This window comes from Vespula pensylvanica, chromosome 1 (assembly GCF_014466175.1).
Source record: "Vespula pensylvanica isolate Volc-1 chromosome 1, ASM1446617v1, whole genome shotgun sequence".
Classification (NCBI taxonomy): domain Eukaryota; kingdom Metazoa; phylum Arthropoda; class Insecta; order Hymenoptera; family Vespidae; genus Vespula; species Vespula pensylvanica.
This window is the reverse complement of record NC_057685.1, coordinates 9,494,854-9,521,069: the sequence shown is the minus strand read 5'-3', so window position 1 is coordinate 9,521,069 and position 26,216 is coordinate 9,494,854. Positions and strand designations below refer to the sequence as shown.

General features: G+C 35.7%; 2 protein-coding genes across 9 annotated transcripts in view; one reads left to right on the top strand and one right to left on the bottom strand.

The window, feature by feature from the left end:
* The first annotated feature begins 525 nt into the window (after nucleotides 1–525).
* Nucleotides 526–13,984, top strand: LOC122632096. 7 transcript variants are annotated; one of them, XM_043818607.1, is made up of 6 exons: nucleotides 527–887; nucleotides 5,456–5,854; nucleotides 10,136–10,386; nucleotides 10,726–10,803; nucleotides 12,322–12,569; nucleotides 12,760–13,984. In XM_043818607.1, the coding sequence occupies exons 3-6, from the start codon at nucleotides 10,138–10,140 to the stop codon at nucleotides 12,761–12,763; spliced, it is 579 nt and encodes a 192-aa protein (XP_043674542.1). In that variant the 5' UTR covers nucleotides 527–887; nucleotides 5,456–5,854; nucleotides 10,136–10,137; the 3' UTR covers nucleotides 12,764–13,984. The 7 variants fall into 7 exon arrangements, with proteins under 7 accessions (XP_043674514.1, XP_043674542.1, XP_043674531.1 ...); XM_043818596.1 differs by having other exon boundaries at nucleotides 527–969; XM_043818579.1 differs by lacking the exon at nucleotides 5,456–5,854 and having other exon boundaries at nucleotides 526–887.
* Nucleotides 13,985–14,168: 184 nt separating this feature from the next.
* Nucleotides 14,169–26,216, bottom strand: part of LOC122632069 (myelin transcription factor 1-like) — a 234,912-nt gene continuing 222,864 nt past the window's right edge. For both annotated transcript variants that reach the window (XM_043818511.1, XM_043818521.1), the window contains 7 exons: nucleotides 24,926–25,166; nucleotides 22,839–22,979; nucleotides 19,892–20,086; nucleotides 19,308–19,370; nucleotides 18,714–18,982; nucleotides 16,631–16,848; nucleotides 14,169–16,455 (listed from right to left, as the gene is read on the bottom strand). In XM_043818511.1, coding sequence (XP_043674446.1) covers nucleotides 16,180–16,455; nucleotides 16,631–16,848; nucleotides 18,714–18,982; nucleotides 19,308–19,370; nucleotides 19,892–20,086; nucleotides 22,839–22,979; nucleotides 24,926–25,166 — 1,403 coding nt within the window. In that variant the 3' untranslated portion in view covers nucleotides 14,169–16,179. The remainder of the gene's footprint in view (nucleotides 16,456–16,630; nucleotides 16,849–18,713; nucleotides 18,983–19,307; nucleotides 19,371–19,891; nucleotides 20,087–22,838; nucleotides 22,980–24,925; nucleotides 25,167–26,216) is intronic.

Sequence of the window (26,216 nt, the reverse complement as noted above, 5' to 3'; positions counted from 1 at the left end):
TGGGATAAAATTTTCATGGTTGACGAAGTTTGCTACTTTCTTTTTCATATCCCTAAAGACAACTATGATATTATATGTTATATTCCTAGAGGGAAATATGTGTTATCGATAACGCAGATTGTTATTAATCATTTAAAACAATAATCATGGATTGTAGCGTTGTATGTGTAATAATATTTTGTATGTGGATAACGAATGATGAATTTCTTGATTCGTAAAACTTATACGATAAATAATTTCTCTACGTAATAAAATAATTACATACAGTATATAAATATGTAATATAAATATAGTAATAGATATACGTATTTATGAGAAATATGTTCACATAAAATGTTTTATTCTGTGTGTTAACGAACGATAAGAATGTTATCGTAGTTGGTCGATTACATTCGAGCAGAAAAAGTAAAAATATCGTATCTATATATAAATGTAGCCTTAATTACAAAGAATGAATTTTCATGAATTCAAAAATATTATAGTTAAAGGTATATAAGCGACGATTCGCAACAAGCGATAAAATCGCGACGAGGAGGATAGATCGAATTTTAAAGTTAGGTGCAAAGCGTCACGTTCGTGATGCTTTTATCGCTTCGATTTGGCTCGTACTTGACTCGAGCAGTAAGTGGGAAGCATGGGTTGGACAGTGAGCGCGAACGAGTACGGCGTCAGTTTGCGCCGAGTCCTCAACGTGGGAGCTGCGCTCTCTTGATGCGTTCTTGCAATAGAAAGGAGCCTTTTCCTTTTTATTACTTACTGAGCGAGTCTTTACTCCGCGTTTTCATGTTTTCGGATTTCCCTTTATTATCGATGTACAGAAGAGGAACGAGAACACATTGAGATAATAAAGTAGCGGATTCAGTGATTTATCAAGAAATAATTCAAAAGTGTGTACAGTGTACAAAGTTATTTTTACAATTTCTTCTTTCATCGTCACACTGCCACGACCGAACGTTATTTTCAGTCCAGGTAACCATGAGCGACATTTTAATTTTTTCTCCTTGTCTTTCCTTAGTCTCCCATTCTCTCTCTCTCTCTCTCTCTCTCTCTCTCTCTCTCTCTCTCTCTCTTTTATATTCTTAATGTACTTTTATTATCCTTAAAATAATTTTCTTTGCATATGGCTAACATTGCTATAAGCATAATAATATAACATTTATTTATTTTATCTCTTTTCTTTTTTACTTCGTTCTCTTTCTTTTTTCATCTTCTATCTAACGTGACCCTGACGACTTTTCACCATAATCGTTATGCTAAATTTACGATGATCTTTGTTTATCGCCATTTACTCCGGCGAATTCGAAAAGGTGAAAAACTCGAGTGAAGTCAATTACGACGAGGTCGTCCTGTCGTCGTTGATTCTCGGGTAGGAGCCTTTTACACGTATCTTAACGGATATCTGCTTCGCACCGCCTACTTTCGAAACAAGATACAGATCTATCATTCGTCGATCACGATATTTATCGTATCTACGAATAATCGAGCGTTCATTATTCGCAATATTAAAAAATTATCAGGCCGACTTTGGATCGCTTATCGTTCTCTTTTCGTTTTTTCCTTATAAGGTAATTACAGAGAATTTAACGAAATTATATTTTTACGAACATTTGTCAATACTGATTATTTAAATCTTGTATAATTTTAGATTCGTTATAAATAAATTCTCATTTTAATTCCAACGTAGCAAACTTCCATTTTTCTAGAAAAATTGTAAAGGATATTCGATTTATAAGTGATACGAAATAAATAGAAAATAACATATTGAAGATAATGGAGATCATGGAAAATTAAAAATCATTCAAACGAGTTCAAAGTTCCTCCGTAAGATATTTTTATACCGAGGAAACTCGCATGGTAAAAATCAGTAGTGATGATTGATCAAAAACTTTAAACTTCGGGTATTCTCGTATTCTCACACGTTTCATTTGAATCGGTGTAAATTATGATGTCTTCGTGCATCGACACGTGCTGGGAAAATATTTCACCTCTCTACAAAACGCACGTGATGTGCTCGTTTATTTTTTCTCTCTTTTGTCGATCACGTTCCCTGAACTTCGTCGATGTAAGGAAACGATAAATATGTACTTCAATTAATTGCTTTAACAGGGAAGCGTCTGAAGAAACAACAAACGACGGGAAAACCGTATTATTTTCTTCCGTACATTTTCTTGCCGATGATTTTGCTGTTAGATTCACAAGTCATCGCCAGGAATACGTATACGAATTACCGGTGCTGGACTTATGGTATTGACGTAACGGCATAACTTATTTCTGCCGCTTATCTTCTTCGATCTGAATCATCGATGTTTTTATGGGAAACGTTACGCATTTCTTTCAAATTCGTTGGTAATTTAGGATTCCGTTATACGAATCAAAAAGTTTTACAGTTAACTTTCAAATTTATCGTCCTATAAGACAATCCTGAGTGATCAATAATAGTGTTGATAAACACGTATGGAAGTTATCCTTTGTCGCGTCGTTTCTATATTTAATCTATTCACAACTCCTATACATAAACTCAGACGTATATTAAATGTTTTGTTGGCCGTGCTATTAGATAAATAGATGAAGATAGTTTAGTAAAGTCGGCGGATATTCATTGATCAACGTCTAACAATTATCATTTTATTACTGCGACAATCTTGAATCTTAATCATATTGCAAAAGTTCTCTAAATTAGAAATTACATTCTTCGGAAGATGTTTTTCTATAAACATACGAGTCATAGATTACGTCTTTCGAAGAAGTCGAGTCATCAATTCATTGCCACTACATTATCAAAACTTAAAAACGCAAAATCGTCTACTTTCAACGTATACTTACTAATAAGCACTTTTCAACTGCTTTGTACAAAAAAAAAAAAAAAAGAGAGAAAGAGAAATAAGCTTATATTATTACAGTTAAACGATTTCAGAAAAAGGAACTTATGTATAATTTCTGTCACAGTACCATGATAAAGAGACAATACTGGTCTCAAGAGTAGCTTTAGTACGTTTAACAGGAGGATTGTCCTATTCTTGGTAACACCGACGCAAAAGACCATTCACTATTTCGTAATTCTTGCGCGAACGAGGCATGCGATAGCGGTATCACGTCATATAGGTCGTCAGTGAGATAAATAACTCTACACTATAGGAATATTTCGTGAGAAATTGAAAAAGACATGTAAAAAGGAAATGTGAAAAAGAGATTTTATTACTGTTGTATTGTTTAGAAGAAAAAATGACGGAGACAGAGACAGAGAGAGTGTGTGTGAGAAAGAGAGAGAGAGAGAAAGAGAGAGAGAGAGAGAGAGGGGAAGTTTGAAAAAGAGATTTTATTGCTGTCGTGTTGTTTAAGAGAAAAAATGACAGAGATAGAGACAGAGAGAGTGAGAGATAGATAGGTAGATAGATAGATAGATAGATAGATAGATAGAGAGAGAGAGAGAGAGAGAGAGAGAGAGAGAGGGAGAGAGAGAGAGAGAGAGAGAGGAGAAGAGAAGGAAAATATGACAAAAACGAATGTGTATAAAAAAAGGTGTCGTTTATAACTCATTCGAATTAATCACATAAAGTAATTATTTTATTTAATACGAATACTTTACACGTAAATAATTTAATTTTGTTCTCTTTAAATAATTATATGCTAATGTATATGATAACTTACTGAAAAAATAGATAAGGAAAAAAAATATAAAAATACATAAAATAAAGTAAACGCATACTCACCTTCGTTTTTTTTTTTTCTTTTAAATACATTGAAATAATATGCTTGATAGAAACTTCAGCGAAGTTATGTATTTTCTGTTCTCGCGATAAAAGAGTCGATGAAATTACGTTTGCGGAAGTTTTAAGAACCTTGCGAATGATAGATATCTTTCGATATACTATATTCAATCTGTATTCTCTAAACTTCTCTGTAAATCTTTACTCTGATGATCATTAAGATACCGAACGTGTTTCGTGAGTTGTGAAATCGAGTAGAAAAAAGCTGACGATTATTTTCATGTTTCCATGGCTACCATATCGTGTCACGGAATAGCGTATTTGATATATTACAGTGCATTCTTCTCACTTTAACTTTGATCTTCCGAAGGTCGACACCGATAATGATGTATAAATTAAGGCGGCGTCCGACATGCCGTGTTACTACTTTTAGACTTATCAAGATAACTCTCCCCACTTTCGATATCGCTTAGATCTTTTGGTTAATAAAGATAAATACTTAACAATGTTCTCAATTTTTCTTCATATACTAGGATACTAATTAAAACGTTAGTAATCTTTAGATAAACGATTCTGCTTGAATATAAATTAAGATTATCCTCCTTTATTCATTTATTGAGTGTGCCATAAATAAAATTGTAATTTATTTTTTCATAATAGAAAAAAATTCGATCTTAGAAAACAGTAAAAAAAAAAACTTGAGGTTTAAAATCCTACGGAAATATTCCAAAATATTGTATGGGAATATCTAAAAGAGATAATCTAGTATTGGATTTTAAGAAGAATGTAATTAATGCAAATAGTAGCGCAAGTAATAATTATATAATGCGACTTAATTTATGAATCGTACAATGGCAAAGTTTTATCATTGGCTGTATAACATCACGCCACAGGTCAAGAGGTTAATACGAAAAAAATGTTGTTTTCTTTGAAACGTCGTGGTTTCCTTAAGGTCTCCTTGTGGTCTGACTATGAGCACAGATCTATACTTTTAATCTACGGTAGAACGGAAAGAAAGATTAGAAAATCTTATCGTGTCGGTCGATGAACCATAAAATCGAGAAACTCAGAAATGGAAAAGAGGGAAAGAAAAAAAACGTCGTTCACTCTTTTATATATATATATATATATATATATATATATATATATATATATACATATATATACACACATACACGTATGTACGTATATGTATATACACCTATAACTACATGTATTCATAACGTAAAATACGATAATCCTTTATAATATCGATAACATGCACCTACAACAGTTTCAACGATCATTTGATATTTACACGTTTCTCCCTTTTTTTATTTCTTTTCTTTTTTTCAAGGAAAAAAGAATTAGATCGATAAACTTGAAAGTACACGAATGGTACGTTGTGCACATAGCTTTACATCATTAGCATGCACGCCGAATTCGTTGCATGACAGTGTAGTGCAATTATCTTCGCACGCATGGCAGTTTTGTTTAAGCAATGATATTCTTAGATTTCAATGTATCGCTTTACTTCCTATATTATTCTCTTTATTTCTTTTGTCTATTATGCAATATAAGAAATGAATAGAATACTATGAAAAGAGATAGCAGTAAAACAAGATAAGAACGATGTAGAAATTATTTTTAATAATTATATGATTTAATTTAATACGTTCGAGAAGAAAAATTCACGATTTATCTTTTGAATTCGTTGTATGTTTTTTAAATGAAATGATCGAAGTTATAGTTCTTTTTCATGTATAAAGTTTCTAAGGTTCCTTGCTTTTCTTACAACGCCAGCAGCTGCTCTTTGACGTTAAGGTGCGAAAGGAGGTGAAGGTTGATCGTGTGTCACGCGTACGGTAACCGTGTAACACTTGCACCGTTGTCGTTCATGCAATGAGTATGAGAGTTCTCGTTTGAAAGGTACTACCAGGGAAATCGACGAACGATATGCTGTATAAAAGACACGCATGTCTATATTATAAATATAGTGAGAATACTTCGCATAGAGTCATATGACCGTCGTTGGCCGCTCGATAAAATATAAAACGAAGAACGAAAAGGAGAAGGAAGAAAAAAAGAAAAAGAAATAACAAAAGTACGACGCGATCGAATCTTTATACGTATTACCGTGATCGAATATCAACTATAACTTCACTGCTGTAAGTTATAAAGCGTAAGAAATTTTCAGTTTCCTTACATGTCAACGTCTAACGAGTATATAATATAACAAGTAAATATATATAATCGGCAACTTAACATGGTCGGACGCTTAATTTTAAAAGGAGGTTTCAATAAATAGAAAATTGATTGATTTTTCAGGAAAATTATTATTAGCTCATCTACTAGTCTAATTTGTAGTTAAGAGTTCTTAAGTAAATAGATTGATCGATCTCCGTTTTCGTTTGTCGTTTAGTATTTATAAACGTCTAATTATTCTATCTTAAACGAGACGAAGAGACGTAGACACACGGATAATATGAAATAATGTCGTTCGATTTATGAGAACCAACCAGAGCATACTATTTTGAAAATTGTTTTTCTATTTCCGTTAAAGCTATTTGCGTACGAGTCTTTCCACTAGAAGCGCTCTCGCTTCTCACGATGTCACGTTTCTATCGTTCGACACGTGAGTAATGTGAACGAACGAATCTCTTTGAGAATAAGAAACATCGAGTGGAACGTCTCGTATATTTTCTAATTGCGAGCAATTCAATATCTTGAGCGATATGTGAATACTCATACAAACGCGTTTGTCTTTTTTTTCCCTTTATTTCATAAAAGAAATACTCAATAACATACATCTAATTTCGGCGAGCTATTATAAATATACAGTGTTATCAAGCGATAAATTTTATTTATCAACGCATTACCCAGGAAAATATGTCGATCAATAATATGACGATTATACAACGATGATAAGGACAATTTGCATCTATTTCAATTTTTTACAAATGTATAATACGCAAATATGTGGAGTTTGTACGATGTGTTCATTAAATTGTGTCGATTTACCGATATTTTAATTCGCTCGATTGCACTGGAAATTTGGCACATGTCCTTTATGTTATTTAGAACCGTAAATATTTCAAGGAAATTAGTAGTGTTTTCCTTTAGTGACTAACGTTTTATTTTATCTAGAATATTTTGAAACGCTTGCTGTTAGGTTCTCACGAGTGCTTATTGTTGTGAAAAGTGAAGCATAAACAATCGTTGTAGCCCAGGGCTTGAGCGAGTTCGAAAGCTAAGTCATGACACAATCCCTGGATTGTGGACCAGTACACATAAGAATATTTGTATCCTATTGGAAGTAACAATTTTGAGATTATTATTAAATACAAAATATGAATATATATGTATAAACGTGATGAGCAAGATTGTAAATGTTTTTTTTTTAAACCATTACTGATTATTTTAGGATCTAAGAATCTTAAAACGTACAGATTGTTTACATCCAAATATAACTTAAAAATTAATCAAAAATTAATAAGCTTGCTTAGTCAGAAACTATAAAGTTTAATTGTCTTCAATTACTTAGTATATATAATATTTATATTATACTTTTAAATACTGTCTGTTGTGTTATTCGATTATTACGTGTATACTTCCTATTGTAATCATTTCAGCGAACAATTTCTAAAAGGTCATGATATTTGAGGTAATTCGCTAATATATCTAGCATTGTGATATTTAGGACGTTGTATGAGCAAATCGGAATATTTTACCGATAAAGCGCTACAGCTACATATGTTGAGGTGGCGACCACTAGTTTGCGTCAACGTCATGAATGTGTGAGCTATTTCTATAACGGTATAGAATGCTATAGAAACGCAAAAAATAACCGGACTTCGAAGTTTTCTTATATGATCATAAGGTTCATCACAAATAGAAGAATCTTGCTCTTTTAAAATAATAAATGAAATTTTGAGGAATGATCATAAAAGAGTTACGTAAATGTTCAAGTAAATATTAGTGCAAATCGAATATATTAAGTCGGAAAATTCAAAATCAAAAATAAGAGTACAAATGTTACGATGTGACATGAATTTCTAATTTTTTCTTTGGTCGATATTTTAATATATACGAGGAAATATTATTAATACCATACGCATATAAGCACGTACATTTGGAAATATACTTTTAGGAAAACGCAGTTTCCTAAAAGTATATTATTCCAAAATTCTTTTACGCAAACCATATCGATGTAGTACCTCAGAAGAACTTAATCAAACTGAAATACTTGAAAAAAGAATTTTGACTTAAATAACGAGAAACGAAGCGCTAAAAGTACAGACTGTTATAACTCTGTCAAACACTTGAATATAAAGTGACTTTCTTTCATGTCATGCTATTATTTACAATTTAAACGAGCCACCAAATATATCAGTTATCTGCAAATTAAAGAAATCATAAATTGTATTTTAATGGCGAATAAATGCTAAGTAAAGAAGAAAAAATACAATTTAAAGGATCTCGATATTATCAATTATCTCTTGATATCGCTTGAAGGTCTTTAATAAGGATGTTCGCTAGGGAACAAGATCAAAACTGACAAGAAAATATAATCTTTCGTTTATTCATTCGAATGCATGCGCTAATCAATTAACTATTCCGTTCATACCAAGGAGTATCATCGACCGGTTTGAGCTACCTCGACTGAAATAGCGGTTCGAAGAGATGGAAGAAATAACGTCCAGTCGAGACGATTCGCTTGACCACTAACAATAAGAGCACGTTTTCACTGATACGCATGAATATCAGTAATATCTCTCGCTCGCCACTTACGGAACTTTTCGCGTGACGTATCAAACCACAACGACCTTTTGTCAATGATTAAAATTTTCCCGTGATCTCGTTAGATCGATATTTTGTTGAGTCTACAAAAAAAAAAAAAAAAAAAATTGTAAAAGGAAAGAAATAATAATATTCAGGTTAATTTATTATCAAATATATCAGCTAGCTCATTAAGAATATTTGAATACGTTAAATAAAACAATTCGAAGAATATTCGCACATACATACGTACGCATTGATTAAATAAAAAGCCTGATATCATATCTACTTGGTTTCACCTTGAACGCTATTTGCCATGAAATGTGCATGCTCTTAGAAAAGAACTATCGAATATTAAAAAGAAAAAGAATGATAAAGCGTAAACAAGACATATGGCTTCGTCGCAATTGTTAATTGAAAAAATCTGTTTTCCATTTACCGAGCTCGAGCATTCGAGAATTAGCTATGTGACGCGTGTTGAATTTCATATCTCATTGAAATGACATACGTGCCATCAGTCTTGCGTCCTTCGTCTTTTCGTTCTCTGCAATCGCAAAAATACTAATTGATTTTCTTCGAGTATTATGCCTCTGTTGCATTGCGATTTCGAAAGCAACCGCATTATTTTTGCTCTCGCTATCATTTTGCCAGTCATTCTGCAAACTTGTAAAAAAAGTAGTTTTACGACGGATGAACACGTGCCGACTTGGGGACTTTACTCGTTCAAACTCGTGCTCGCTTGATAAAGATTTGAAAATACGCCTTATCTTTATGGTTTCTGTACCGTGTGAAGAGAGAAACGCGAGTCTACCTTATTCGCAAAATAGCGTAATGCTTATTTTGTTTCAATTATATTATCTTATATATATACACACATGGTTGCGCGTGCGTCACTTTACTTCACGGTGCGTAAAGAGCTGAGCAATATAGTGGCTTAGTGGTTTTGGATATACTGAGTCATGGATATCATCAATGGTATTATTTGTTTCTATTTATATGAGTAATGCCAATCTATTTTAAGATACTCATTGGACATTTTTGAATTCTTTTTACAACAATATTATATTAAAAGTTTCTTGGCAATTTACATTCAATTTAAAGATCTTATAAAAGACATTTACGCGCACAAATAATAATTCTGTCTATCATGAACCTGTCAGTGTATTAGTCTTTAATTTTTTATCGTGATAGAAGCACGACTACTAGTCGTGAAAATTTGATCGCTTATCAAACTGAAGGCTGATAAAATAGGAAACGATTAATATCGATTGTGACTTTAATAACGATAAGACGACCTGCATTGACTCTACATTGAGCGGCATATTGGTCCGTGTTTAGGTTACTTTGTATTAATCGACAACTATATATAGACTTTCATATCTTAAAAGCATCGCGTGCCCTTCATATACTACGTGTTATTCAAGTTCTATCTGGCTATATATTACGTCGTTTAAATTATTTCACATGTCTATCAAATCGTACGAGTCATCATTAATAATAGGTTTATCATTTTATTATAAATTATATGCTATAAAAGCTATACATATGAAGACAAATAATAATAGTAATTATTATTATCATTCTCTTATCGAACTTTTTAATTTCAAGCCTCTATTATCAAAATGATAATATAAATAACAAAATGTTTTGTCCTTTTTGTCATGTTTTAGTGATGTCTCTGGAGGATTCACGACGTTCTCAACGACCGTACAGGTATGGTATGGTCTTGTTATGTGTCGGAGCTCTGATAAATTGGCTAGGACTCGCGGAAAATTACGTCGAACCAGTTCGATATGTTGGAGTCGCTTGCATAGTCGCAGGGGCACTTTTGATTTGTGCAGCGATGTGTTGCTGGTTACATGCGCCGCCAACTCGGACCAGTACGCACGCGCAACACGCGAATCATCCGATTACAGCCCAGGTAATTTATCATTATTATGCGCGCGAAGTTAACGATTTAATGCTCGTTCTACTTTTAAGCTGAATAATTTGTGTAATCCGCTCCGTGGTTTCTAAATGTCGCGAATATCGGTTAATATTTTAAAAGAGGAATAACGTTCGATTATAGTTTCCTTCGATAATCAGTGAAAGATATCGATCCACGTAGAAATGAACGTTATACATTTCCTCTCGTGTCAGATTTTATCGACGGAAAATTTATTCTCGTGGAACGGTAAGTCATAGAGTAGCAATTCATTGCTAAAATGAGTCATCGATGGTACTTCACATTGTATTGTTTTATTTGACATGGTTGAACGTCTTTGAAGAGTCTTTAGATCAATCCAGGTCAGTCCTTTATTATCAAGACGCAAGGAGCAACGTACGTTATCGCAAGAAGTTAAGAGAATTAATTTGTATTCGTTATCGTGAGAAGTTAAGAGAAATGAGTTTGCTACTTTGTAATTACTTCTAGCTCCTGCAAGTAAAAATCCTGCTTTAAAATTATTTTTATCTGTTTATAAAAAATAAACGTTAAAAATAAACAATAAAAAAGAACATTAAAAAATAATCTTACACGATATATAATCTTTCGCTGCGATAATAAGATTCAAAGTTATCTGTCGACTGCCTTTATCTAACTCCTTTTTTACCGGGAAAATCCTCTTTTTCGTTCTTTATCAACTCTGTTGATTTTTGTTTAACGTTAGTCTTCGTCATTTATAATATTCTATCGCGCTTCCTATCTCTCGTAATCCAAGGAAAAATAGAAAAAAAGAGAAGGAAAAATTACACGACTTTTTTTTATCGGATATAATCTAAAAAAAAAAGTTTCATATAAAACGCAACTCATTTCAGGTTTTTCCTTTTTTAAACGTTCTACGATTTCTATTTTACGTTCATCGCGAATTCTTAATACAAGAGAAGGAAAAAACAGGAAGAATCAAACTATGAGATAGTCGATGTAGACAATGAAAGGAGGTCGTCTACTAGAATCGTCGTTAGGGACGGTTACTACTTTAGGGATATTCACCCGGAAGTGTATATCTATAAAGCTGTATTTTTATCGTTGGTCGTTCTTACAGATATACCTGCTTACCTTTTTTATTCTCCATACGATAAAACTGGTATAAATTTTGCGGATGATAAACAAAAAAAGAAAGATTATATAGAATACCCTTTTCTGCACATTCTAACAATTCATATTCGTTGCAAACCTTTGAATATTCTAATTTGCTGTTTGGAGAAAAAAAAATCAATAAACAAAATTTGTAGCTATAGCTGACGCATCGCGAGATTTAAGTCGTTCACCCTGTATTTCCACTTAAAAGCGATTATGCAATTTTCTCCGAAACTTTCCTTATAGCTGCAAATAACCGGTCTATTCTGGTCGTTTGTGTCTCATGCGTCACCCTATACATATCTTGTCCGCCCTTTCGCGGCTTACATTCAAGCGGCTATATAGTTTATAAAGAATACCCAACTCAGGTCCGTAGATAGATATCTATAGACGACCTACGGACAAATATAAAGCGGCGGACACTTCCGGGTGAATATCCTTACGCTATTGAGTAAGAGAAAATTGTCATGTATCGCTGGTAGTTATTTATCGTGCACTGAACCATCTTAGCTGTTTTTTTTTGGAATTCATTGATCGAACGTCTCTACTCTTGAAAATTCTATCTACTGAAAAATTTATATCGTCTTCTTTTATACACGTAATTGCGTTTAAATACGGGAAAAGTCGAGAGAAAGAAAAAAGTTGAATAAATTCTGTTAGATCAGAGATTCGTTATATATATGTGTGTATATATATATATATATTTTCATAATTTAGTTTTTTGATATTATATAGATCTTGTAAATATTGATATAATTATGCATTATTATCGACGGTCAAATTTATTCGTTTTTACAGATTGACGATCCGATCCACGTGATCTCGATCGACGAACCACCGAGTGGTGCGAGACAAAAGCCACCGGACTATGAGGCTGTAACCGATGCACCACCTAGTTACGATGATGCAATCAAATTGAATCCTGGTCATTTGATTAGGCTAAGCACGAGCAGTACGACATCCTTATCAACGGAACATACGATACCGGGAACCGTTGAACTGGTTCCCGGTGAAACAGCGCGAACACCGCCACCACCATACGCGAGGTAATTTTTCTTGAATATCACTTTTGTAATACATCGAAACTGAAATTAGCACTCACTTGTCAAAGATCTTTTACTAAAGAGAAAATCAAGACATTCGAAGTTATCGCACTCGTTGATTCGTTTCTTAGTTTTGATTTACAAGTATGTCTTTTACCTTGTATCATCAACATTGTTTGTTCATTCATTGCAGGTGAAAGGTTTGGGGCAATCTATGGTGATTATAAACAACAAGGACTGCGGCGCGTCTGCAGACTAGAAAAAGAAACTACCGAGAAGAAGTACAACGAAAGTCTTTTAAAATTCTTCATTATACGAACGAAGAAGACTCGTTGTACGTGCATAATTGTCAATTTAAAAAACGAAAACTATCACGAAGGTGATCTCTTGAAGGAGATCAATGATTCGTGTGAAAATAGACTAAAATTGTGATCCTCTCTGAGAAGAAACAAAGTGAGACATACGAGACAAGACGCACGTTCCTTTCTTCGAAGAGAGGACGTAGTTCATACTGCAGAGTTCGATCTTTGCGGCCTGATGTACCTACAAATGTACGACTTACTCTAGATGCGTCGCCGGCCACGCAAGCTGTCACTGTGAATGTGACAGAAGACAAATTCAAATTTTTTTCATTTTCTTTCAAAGAACGATTTAAATAAAGAATGGAGATTATACGTCTGGAGAAGTTCTAACTATTTGCTCACAATACAACTGCCAATTTGTGATAATTATGAATTTTGCCTGAATACCTACGAACGATTCTATGAAACTAATATGTCGTATTTTGTATCTAATTACGTCGTTGTATATCGTTAAGTATTAATGTATATATTATTATTATAAATGTGCAATGTATACATACATCGCAGGAAATGAAACGTCATGGTCGTCTCTCTTAACTCGAAAGTTACGCATGTGTGTGTGAGATCAGTAATTATAGATTATTTAATTTTGTTCGAAGATCCATGTTGCTTTGTTCCTATGAATGAAGAACGTTGATTAACGATGCTGCTTATGTTATTTTGATTGAAAAGAAATAATAGACTGCAGTGCGAATAATTTTATAAACTCTTTGATACTGATCACGTTCATAACACGCTCGGTTTTATGTACCTTCAAATATTGTATATTTGTCTATGGTAGCGAATCTTAAATTTGTATTTTTCAATTTTGCGTTAAGAAGACGATTCATAAATCTAGTAATAATGTTCCTATTTATTTGAATGATGAAACGTCTTTTAAGATCTTTTTTATGCGATTTTGATTATTGGAAGTTGATAAGCAAAAATTATTCGCACGCTTATTATTTGTGACAGTTTTGAGAACATCACGCGTGTTGAATATCACTTCATCGTTTCTGTAAGATAAAGTCTTTTTTTATAACGGAAATATAAATAAAAAGAGTAAACTTTTATATATATGGTTGTTGATATTTCGATTACCCTTATTTGCATCGCATCCTGATTTATATTAACTTTTGCCAACGAGAACATTTTGTTATCTGATAATAGAAAGTACAATCAACCTGTATTTATATAGCTTATAACGAATAAGTATCGCTCGCTATCTTCAAAACAGAATCGTGAATGCATACGCAGATAATTCATCGATAAATACCCTTTATTCAATCGGAGTAACATTTATACTTACTTAAAGCACGTTATTGAACTAATATATCAGTAGAACTTCATCAACGGCAACAATAGTAATCGTAATAATGAAGAGAACGTAACGACAGCGATAATGAGATGATAATCTTAATGACAATGACAAAGAGTTAATAATAATAATAATAATAATAATAATAATTATAAGTACAATCATAAAATCGTTATATTCTGACAACGCGAAGAGGAAAGGTAACAGTAGGTAACAATTTTCGTAGGAGGATTCTTCTCTAATTATTCGTTTTTATGCTTTTCCATTTCTTTCTACGGTGAGCTAAAAGCAGGTCGACGATGATGACAAAATAATAATATTAACGATAACGAAAGATCGACAAATTTTCGATTAATCTTCATTTTCACTCACACATCTATTTTGATTTATTCTTATCCTCTGATTAGATATCCTTTGGTTTAAATACATTCTTCCGACGTTTGTTCGCATCTTCGGTATACCACCGACAAATAGTTAAGAATTTTCGTACTTTGAAACTTTTTATATTCGTAGCTGATGTCAAAGGAGGGATCGAAAGTTCTGTCACCTACCGTTGCTCGTGAATGCTCAATATTTACAAATGCTCTTCGCGTCTTTAGCAATAAAACGAACATGAATGTATAATAACAAAGAAAAACGTGAACAAATTAACCGAACATTAACAATCTATGCCAATATATATGTATATCACCGCGATGGTACACAGTTGATTTTTATGGAGAGAATTCGAATGCGATGCATCCTAAAATTATTGCACGTATGAACGATCTAGTCGGATCAAATCACATTTTAATCTAATGCAATCGATGGCCGATCGGCTTTTTTAGAACCTTGTGTATTTTTGAATCGCCCGTATATTTTATAAATTCGATAATACACCTTGTTTAAGATTGACATCCGTCTAATCACGTTGGCTACGTATGGACCGTAACAGATCTCGCATTCTTCTCAACTTGTCGTTGTTCGTCGTACCTTTCACACTTTAGCGATTCTTGAAGAACGTCCTTATAATAATCGTATTACTCTGTAATTATGTACAGCATATGGACATGAATTTTCTCTTTCGCACTTCCTCCTCTCGTAAAGTCGTTGACATTATAAATGTATTTTTTTTTTTTTTTTTTTTGGTATATTCATAGCGATATACTATCGACAGTAGCAAGAGTAGTAGTTGCAATAATGACTATTGGAGTAGCACTAGAAATGTTTTTGGTGGTAATAACGATGACTATAATATTAATAGTATTAATTAGCAATAAGTTAGTCGCCAATAATAATCATTTATAAGTAGTCTTTGACTTATCTGAAGCAGCGTTAGCGGCATCTCGGATATATTGGCTTCTGTGATAATTTTAATGCTAATTAATTATGTAATAACAGTTATACAATAGTAATATTAATGAGATCTGATATACATCTAAGCTAGTCCCTTTTTTACATGCCTTAAGGAAGTAACCACAACATATTGAATAATATAAATGCTTTTCCTTTCCTTCGTGTATTTACAAAGTGCTAATGTAGTTATCATCGATGACTTTAAGAATTACGCGACACTAATTTTCGTATGTACAAAAGATATCGCTATACGCGAAATTAGACATCCTTAATCTTTATAATTAACTTGTTCTGACACCTGACACATTTCATTGAATACAATCGAGACGTTTAATGAAATCGTCTATTACTTTTTCAAATATTCTCGAATAATTTTCGACGATTTTGAACGAATTTATTTACCTGACTCGAATCATTATGCGATTAAGAGAAAGTATTTTTTAACTCTTTAATTAATTTTAACATAATTGCCAGGTTAGTCGATAATGCAAAGTTCATTTTCACAGTGTACACGAACTTTACCTGCAGATAGGTAAAATCAATTGGGCATTATCGTTAATCACTTTATCAAAGACGTTCGAGCGACACTGTACTCGATCGTTGAACTTTAGGGATGGTCTCAGATGGGTGTCGGCAGGACCGTGAAATCTTGTAGAGCAGTTTTCACCGTTTCGTAGATCGGTCGATTGGTTTCGTCGGCACAATAGCCGTCGGCGGTGCACAGAGTTTGCAGTTTTGTCAAATAACTATCAAAATTCTCATGGCCCATTTTCTCTTGCGGTCCACCTGGGGCGTTGGGTATTCGTACGTGTTCCAGCAACGTTATCATGTTATCGCGTAACGACTGATAGTACTCCGTCAGATTATTGTTTCGTGTAGCTATCGCCGTTGTTTCCTAAAAAGAAAAATGAAATATCTGCATAATTAACGGTCGATAATATAGAAAACTAGATAATATAGATGATATGTAAGAAATTTTCGATAATTTAATTGATTAAGATAAAATTAAAACTTTCTTGTCAACAGAAGGTAAAGTACAAAGATTATCGACCGAGCATACGAACACTAACCTTCTCGCCCTGCTTCAATTGATTCTCCATGGCGGTGATGTCGGAACGCAGGCGCAGTACTTGCGACTCAACCCGAGCGTTCTCCCTCTGGAGTTCTGTGATTTCAGCCTCCAGTGTATAGAGGTCCTCGCCCTGGGCACTCGTGGACCCACCACCGCTCGTGTTACCCTGACCCGCGCCCACCGCACCCCCGTGAGCCGGACCACCGGCGTCCACCCCTAAAGTTAGCAAAGACACGGACCGGTTCATCAAACTATCCCTCAAAACGAGTACTTTTTACGGTTTCCAGCAGTTTCTTTGCATTTACGAGTACTTTATAAATTAGAAGTATTTACCGAAATGCGATATTTGAAGTAATTGATAAAAATTAGATCATACAAAGAATTTGACTGGAAACAGCAAAATTCAAAGTCTTTGATCATTGTCAATTAAGAGCTCATATATATTTCTTGTGAAAGACTTTCTACGTATTCATATAAAAGCATTTCGGCGTTTGCTCAGAGGAAAGTCAATATCGAAATGCACTAAAACTTTACAAACGTGGTATTGTAGCGAATATGTGGGATATGCTGTGAGGACCAATTTGGAGCCGCCAATTAAGCGGCATGGTTGTAGGTGTAATGCTTAGGTGCGCAGGTTTCTGTTACGCCGATTACTTATTTCATCGCTATAAACCTAATTTACTATGATAAGAATCTTTGATCTTTCGAACACACAGTCGTAATATACATCAAGTAACAGACGCACTAACCTGACTGAAGTGCTGCAGGAGTGAAAGAGTTAGGATAACGAGGTATATTTCATAGGACAGCGTGAGGTGCCATCATACCAGATAGTAGAAGAAATAGGAGATACCGAGTGCTGGTTGTCAATATTTACAATTTTCCATTACAATGCAGACCCCCCATGATAAATTTTATTTTTTTATATTTATATAAAAATGCAGACATATATGCTCTTATCACTAGTACCAACACTCGGACATCGTCTCGTAAAAGTAAAATTACTGGTGTGTGGATTTTGTATATAACACCGAAAACACATAGAAAACATGTGGCGAGTACGTCAGTTCCTTACCTTCAAAAGTAAACGTTCTCCTCAAAGCTCAATGACAGGAAAGGAGCTGATCGTGATCCCAGAATAAATCAGAATATATTATTTTTCATCATAATGATATACCGCTTACTTTGTTTTTATATTTCTTTTCTTGCATATTATATAGGACGAGGTAACAACGCGAGACTGATACCGAAAAACAGGTGAGGACAGATGAGTGAAGGTACAAGTAATGTTATTTATTTCGGTTTAGGTATTTCATCGGTTGAATTATCATAAGTTGCTTCTTCCTAACGTCACCATATATAACCTTTGATAGTGAATTCAGATTTAAACACATCTGGATCATAGTGACGTGAGAAACGAGTTAACGTAATTCAACGTCGTATACAAAAAATTCAAAGAAAAGTGATCGAAAGATATGTGAGGAGACAAAAAGACGAAAAAGGAAAAGGAAAAGGTTTACCATCGTTGGTATGACAGCACATCATTGCATGGAGAATAGAGCGTGGCATAGCACAGGACTGAGTATAAGGTCTGATACGCACAAGTTTACAAATAAAAATTTGCGATATCGCATATTTCGATACTTCACTCATCCAGATACGAGTCGTTCCTGGTTTATGATAATGCGATATTGGCTGATCAATGAGACAACAAACATATTTGATCCAATAAAACAATTGAAATAAAATGATCTCGCCTGGATGAGAATCATCGAAAGCATGAAAGAGTATGTAAAATCATTTCGATGCCTCTTCTTTCTAATGCCTCTTCTATGCTAATTTCATTTCCCATTAGGTATCAAAACGCATATCTCATTTCTAATTATGGTTACTGCGCGCGAGAAGGCCGAGTCAAATTTGTCTCGAAAAAAACGCTCGACTGTTCGCAGTTAAATATTTAATAAGCTGGATATCATACACGCGGTATATCTTGCCCTCCATTTTTTACTCTTCCATCAATAATTTGACAGGAGATCTTTCTGTTACGCATGAAAAGGCAGAAGCAACGGCTAAATCCTCACCGGGGATTCCTTTGCTGTACATGCTGGACATATCCTCGAACTTCGGCTTCTTGACAGCATGTCCGGCTATAGGACAACCCGAGAGAGATCTATGCGTGGAGAAAGAACCATTTATGTGACCGATACCGTCGCAGCCGGGAGTAGGACAATTGACACCTTCGAATTTCATCGCTGTCGTCGCTGCAATTGCTGCTTTGTGTTGTTCGACTGTTCCACCGGACTCCAACACTCGCATTTTGTTTCTATTTGCAATCGGACATCCGGATGCACTGTAATGCGTTCAAGTTGTTAATGGAGTAAACAAATGTCTGAAAGTAAAGTTCTCACGTGATATATATATATATATATATATATATATTAAATGCACGTGCGGATTATCATGTCTATCCTTGCTTCTTGGCTGTAATATGCAACATCGAATAATATCACCGATAGTGAATATTCGCAATGCCTCGATACGAAGCACTTTCTCTAACGACGAAATCTCGTCAATTTGATTTGCAACTTCAATTAATAGATATAAATTAATTTGAGGTAATCGTGCTGAGGCAGAAATGGGCTACTGTTCTCTTTGCTTATCTTCGTTAGTCTTACCTGCGATGTGACAAGAATTTGCCAGTAGCATGGCCAGATCCGTCGCAACCTGGGATAGGACATCTGTAGTTCAAAATGGTAAGACCACCATTACCAGCACCGTACAACATCCATCCACACAGAGTAAGCGTGAAACGAGCGGAAACCGCCAGTTATTAGTCAGCGTCTTCGCCTTTACTCGGATAGGGAGAGTTAGTACGTGGTTGTACGTGGATGGGTTTCCCCTTTTGGTCTCGTAGCAGATCTTGGTACGTGCAATGCGGTCACGTAGATACCTGCTTTAGCTACGTGTAACGTGCGAACGCGACGAAAACGCAAATTGAGATAGCGATTACTACCGACCCAGCAAATTGCAGAACTTGGAGAAGATCAGAATTTCACGAAACCGAACCTTTAAGATTTACTAGCAAATTCATTTGAAAATATATATGTTTATGAGAGAATAAATTTCAATCTGCCACAGGCATCGAAATCACCTCTATCGCCGAGTTAGCTAAGCCCACGATTTACGATATACGGAAGGTGTGTAAAAACGAATGAGAAAAAGACAACGGTGCGTATAACGATTATCCGAGGCAACTGACCTCAATGGTTCAGAATCCTGCCCATCCCTGGGTTTGCTTTTCGGCTTATTAGCTCGTGGACAGCCGGACAAACTTCTGTGAGACGAATAGTTTCCTGTGACGTGTCCAGACCCGTCACATCCTGGCGTGGGACACTTTAGCTCTTGAGAGTGCGCTTGAATTTGAGAACGATCGGCTCGCGGACAACCAGAGAGGCTAAAAGTTAAAGACAGTCCAAGTCAAGTTAAAGCTGTTCAACATTTACCATGATGACTACGCGCTGCTCTATTCGGTGAAACGAGTACGCGTAATCTAAATATCTCTCTGAAATGATATCGTAATTATTAAACGCTAAATAAAAATATTGCAACGCTGTAATCTTCATGGTTTCGATCACGAACGTACACCTCAAGAACATCCAAGGTCTCCAGCAATACATCGCATGCAATTCACGCGACGTTGCCACGAGGTTTGCGAGAATACTTACATCGAATTTTCAAGGCAGGATCCATCATTGGTTTTGTGTGATCTAAAAGGATAGACCTCGATGAGTTCCGAGTGCTCCATTTTGGTGGTTATCCATTACCGATGGAACATATTACATCGTACTAAACAAAGGTAATACTGAGGAAAATCGCCTCACCGAGATCACCCAATTAGACTTCTTATTTGCTACGTTATTGTAAAAGGATAACTTTTCGCGCGAGTCAAACTTGGACGACTTGCCTTGCATCCGGTTCAAACGAAAAAAATTTGGTAGCGATATATTGTGCTTTTATTTCTTTTTTCGGTAATCGCATGCGTATTCGTACAAGGATTATGCAGGTCTTACGTTGTCCTCGAAAGCCTGATGTATCTTTAATTGCACATTTGAAACGGGCAATCAACGAAGATCGATTTAAGTAGCATGCAAATGGCAACGCCGTGTTCCAATTGGATCACTCATGAGGTGTCGCTCGTAAGGTCGATCGCGTTTCAGGTTCGTATCAACACAAGGTCAGCCTTACTCTAAGAACACTGAAAGGGAGAGCAGGGAGCACACTCACACCTGACCCCAGTGAAACTCGTCAATTGCCAATTATTGAAGTTTCTGCATGAATTAGAATTGCGCTGCGAAAAAATATTTTCGATAGTCATTCAATTCTTTTTTCTCCGTCACGGTTCTGCTCTGACATGGTCATTGACAACAGTTCGCTACGAAGCTGCCCACCTGAGGCTGGCGAAAGCTGATCAATATGGCGGATTTTTGGTGATCGAGTATACGAGTCCGAAAAACTTACGCTACTGTAACAAGATTTACGCCGATGAAAGCCTCGTAAATGGACAAGTCTTCTGTCGCACAATTATGAAAGCACTTTTCATCATGATTTTGTCATCCCTTTTCGTAGGGGTCGGGTCGAAATGGGAGGAAATGAAAAAGTTCATTCAACACGAAACTTATCTACACACTTTGATATAACGTATTGTATTACAAAACCAATAGATATATATTTACGCATGTAAAAAAGACATAAATGGAGTAAAAGAGAGAGGGTGACAGACAGAGTCATCTTATGAGAAAAACACAAGGTCATATCATACTCATGTAAAAGCTAGTATCAGCAGTTATATCGAGTATACAAAATGGCTCAACTAGGAAGGAGGGTTTTCTAGAAGTATGTTCGATGACGCAAAAACACCTAAGAAGCCACTACGAATCACCGACACGCAATGGTGCAAAACTCCCATATAAAGTATTCTATACATACATATACATTGATGTATATATATGATGTTTACAAAAAATTGAACAATTAGTGTAGACGCTTTGATTTTATACATATGCATAAAGACATATGCTTACGTTCGCCAGGAATTTGTAATCCAAGATGAAAATGAAAATAAATGATCAAACGGACGAGAATCATCTAGCGAGAACAATTCCTGTGTTTTTTGATTACTCTTAATTGGTCGCGTTAATCGATAATAATTAATGAACTTTTACGAGAAAACTATTATTGATTAGATTAGAATAAAAGGATTCGGTGACGTGTACATATGTAGTATACTTGTGTGTAGCGTGCGTTCGTGCGTGCTGCATCGCTCTTTTTAAATACAAAATATATACCAAGTGCAACGTTAGTTAATTTAAATATTTCAGTTACTTATGATTTCATCGATAAAATGTACAAGACAAAGTTCTACAATCTTTTAAGGGGCACGTCTGACGATGAAAAGAATTTTTTCTCAAGCTTATCTTTCTCACGAAATTTCAAGATCGTTGGTGTTCTTTTTTTTCAAAGGAAATGTAAGATTTTTTGCATGAATTGATTCTTCTCGATTCTTCTGAATAAAACAGTATTAGAATGTAATGTCGAAAAATAATAAATTTTCGAGGTATTTTGAGAAAATGTTTGGTAATTCTCATATAATTGTAACAAACTATATTTCTTTTTTGGTTAAAGTTAGAAAAAACAAGAAAAAGATGAAAGGTTGAAGGTGACCTACATATTCATGATCATATTCTTTTGCATGAGCATTATTGTTGTTGCAAAAAAAGTAGAAACATTTACTTTTTTCCTGTAACAATTTTTTCTAACATTAACCGAAAAAGATACGATTTGTTACAGTTATGTGAACCATCAAATATTTTTTCAAAATACTTCGCCAACTAATAATTTTTTATATTGTATTCTAATAGTTTTTTAATCAGAATAACACGAAGAATCAGTTAATGCAAAACAATTGCAAAGTTCTATTTAAAAAAATTTCGATGATTTTAAGATTTCGTAAAATGTAACCTGAAGAAAAAATTCTATCTGCTATCAGATGTACCCCTTGGAATAATATAACTTTGTTTTGTATTCTTTTACATAAAACTATAAATAACGGAGATATTTAGATGTTCCCATTTAAATGTCGCACCTGGTATATGTATATAATCTGAACGTCGATGTCAATGTCAATGTCAATGTCAATGCTGCCTTGCCTTCTGTGGGTAGCGTAGTTCCCCGAGACATGACCCATGCCATCACAGGACGACGTGGGGCACTGTATCAGCTCCTTGCCGTCGCGGCCACGAGGGGCGGGCCGAGGTGCAAAATTCAACGTGTGCCTCCTTATATTCATACTGCACGGAACAAGATGAACAATAAAACAATCTCAACGCGATTGCTCGTCTCACTTATGTGCCTGCCATCCGAGCTACGAAGAGATCGCGTTTTGTGACTCGCCAAACTATAGTTAGCGTTGAACGCGCAATAGTTTATTTCCAAGAATAATCGTAGACAATCTAACCAAACGACCACGGTCGACTGAAGCTATCCGAAAAATATTTCTCTTATGAAACAATGGTTTACATCGTTAGATCGTGTGCGAGCAAATTTCTAACTAAACACGCTATCCTCCGAAATAAAGAAAGCGAGAGAGAAAGAGAAAGAGAAAGAGAAAGAGAAAGAGAAAGAGAAAGAGAGAGAGAGAGAGAGAGAGAGAGAGAGAGAGAAAGAGAGAAAGGAGTGGGTGTAGAGAGAAAGAGAACGAGATACAATAGCGAGAAGTTTTATTGCGTTCTGCAACTTTTCTCGGAAAGGGGACTGCCTGCTACTATTGCTGCTTCTACCGATGCTCCTCTTCGCATTTGCGATCACAAGCAACGATATATGAAACAGTCGAGAAAAATGCTCCCCTCCTTTTCACGGAAAAAGAGAAGGAATACGCGTAGGAGGAAGAGGAAAGAGGGACGAAAGGAGAACACGTGGATCGGAATCGATGAAAGCAGACGATTCGCTCCTACTTCGCTCGTCTCCTCCTGGTCTCGTAGATGGGCGAACTCACCGTGGGCTATGAGATGCCCTGAAAACCTCGATGACCCTTGAGTGGCCACGATATTGCTGGGAAACCGAGCCAGCGGACGCGGACTTGAGTGCAATTCACTGGTTCGACCCCGGCTTCGCCCTATCTGCCTTCCTGTTTTCTGGTCTTCGTCTCTAACCGCTTTCCTCTGCCTTTGCCGTATATCTAACTACATACGCTGTTAAATTCCTAACTCCAAGGAACCCATTTTTATAGAATCCTCTCTGAATTTTAACCCGTGCCCATTGCTCGGTGAGCTCGAAGCAGATAGACATATTACCTGATGTAAGTTATTTCTTTTTTAGAAGAGCCATTTTCTTATTAGCAAACTGCAAGATATTTGAAAAATATGATCGTGGAATTTAATATGTTATAAATGTATCATGAATATGTGAATATAGTAAAAATTATCATTTGTTGTCGATACGTCAAATTTTGTTTAAGCAACGTGTATGAAAGAGACGAATCCAGTTGTAGCTAAGACATTGTTCCGAGCTCTAACTCTAACGGGACAGCGGCCCTAGCCCTATAATCCAGTACGGTAGCAACTACCTCACCTTCCTTTTCAACCTTATCCTCCCTCGGCAGCTCACCACCTCTATCCATACTTTGGCTTGTCCTCTCTACTACGCTTCTCTTCTCTTTCTCCTCTATACTTTCTTCTCTCTCTCTCTCTCTCTCTCTCTCTCTTTCTCTCTATATCTATCTATCTCTCTTTCTCTCTACCTCTTACATGCCTTGAACCGCGCCTTCTATACCATACCGCCAAGCTTTACGTCAATTAGAATAAGGTTGGCACTTTCGGTACGAAGAGTAATTACTTTAATTAACAAAATGGAGGTAGGTATGCGTAGCCTCTCCCCTTGCACCGTCCGTCGATGTTAGCCGTCGCCTTTCCGCCTTTTCGAGCTTCAGGCGCGAATATATCGCGAGAGAGATTCGCGCGACCCTTTCCGCAAGGCAAGTACCAAATATATAGATCTTCTCGTGCGAAATTGTCGTATGGGTGTTGCTTTTCTATTTATCTTATAAAGATATTTTATTATATATATGTCATGTCTCTATTGTTATTACTATTGGACGTATGTTTGACTTGAAATAAGACTTAATTGATTATAAACGATGAGCAGACTCTTACAATTACCGAAAGGGAAAGTACAATTCCTTTAAAAAATGAATTTTAGAGAATCATGGATAAATGTGATCGTATTGTATATTTCTTACCTGTCATCTTTACCAGATGGTTTATCGAGAGGTCCGACGGTATGCTGTGGCGGCGGCATACTGTAGCACGGTGCTGGGGTATAACCTGCTGGAATTTGGTATCCGGAGGTAACTGGACCTGCAGGGTAGGTTCCACCACAATTGTAACCAGCGGTGGGGTAGGGAGTATAGGTATTTCCAGGATACTCTGGTTGTACACCAGCCATACCGTAACCTGGATGTGGGCTCATGGGTCCATATCCTATAAACAAAATATCATACCAATTATGATTAAAACAATGATTATTGGATATAGCTTGTTTTAGAGGAAAACAGAAAAACCTACGTTTTCGAGATTTCATTCAAATGTATTTAATTTCACTATATAGTTTGAATTTTATTAATTCACTTATCACTTCACTGAAAAACATATCTAATGCTTAGAATATTATATAGAACACGATGGACTAAAGAAAGATAAAAAAGATCGAAAAGGATAAAGGTGTGTCGCGCGAGCAACGAGTTGCTTGATTAACCGTTGTATAATCTACACGTTTATTTACTGGCAAGAATTCATTTCGTTGTGAGAGAAAAAACGTGAAGTGCAAATAGCCGACGGATGGAAGGACGGTATGCGCGACGTTGCAGGAACACGTTGATGGCGAACGAACATGGTAGTGTGCGCTCGAATGTTTCAATTTCAATAACTACTCCCCAGCGTCTGAGTCCGGACAATATTGGCCGCACCGGACTTTTGCCAGCTTCGTGTACGCGAAATATTGATAATTAACAATGGCCGTGTACCGTCACGGTGGGTGGTTCGATATGGAAGGGTGTACTGTGAACGTCCAGAATGAAAGAGAGTGAGCGAGTGTCTATGTACGTGTGTACGGGAGAGAAAGAGAGAGAGGGAGAGGGAGAGAGAGAGAGAGAGAGGGAGAGAAAGAGAGAAACAGAGAAACAGAGAAAGAGAGAGAGAGAGAGAGAGAAAGAGCGAGAGAGAGGGAAAGAGAGAGAAAGAAAGAGCGTGAGAGAAAATGGGAGAAAGAGATGGGGAATATGAGAGATAAAGAGCAAAAGAGACAGAGGGGACGCGTAGGTGGTTTGGAATGCCAAGGCACAGAGAGACCGAGGAAAATGAGAGTTGGGCCATAGGTGCCTATTATGGCAGTCGTGTACTGTTCTGGCGAATTTTTATTCGACGGTTGTAACCACGTATCTCTCTCTCACCCTCCTACGTTTCTCATGCTTCTCGAAACCCCGAGGGCGTCGCACTCTTTGTTCTCTTCCGCGCGTTTCATCCGCGAACTTT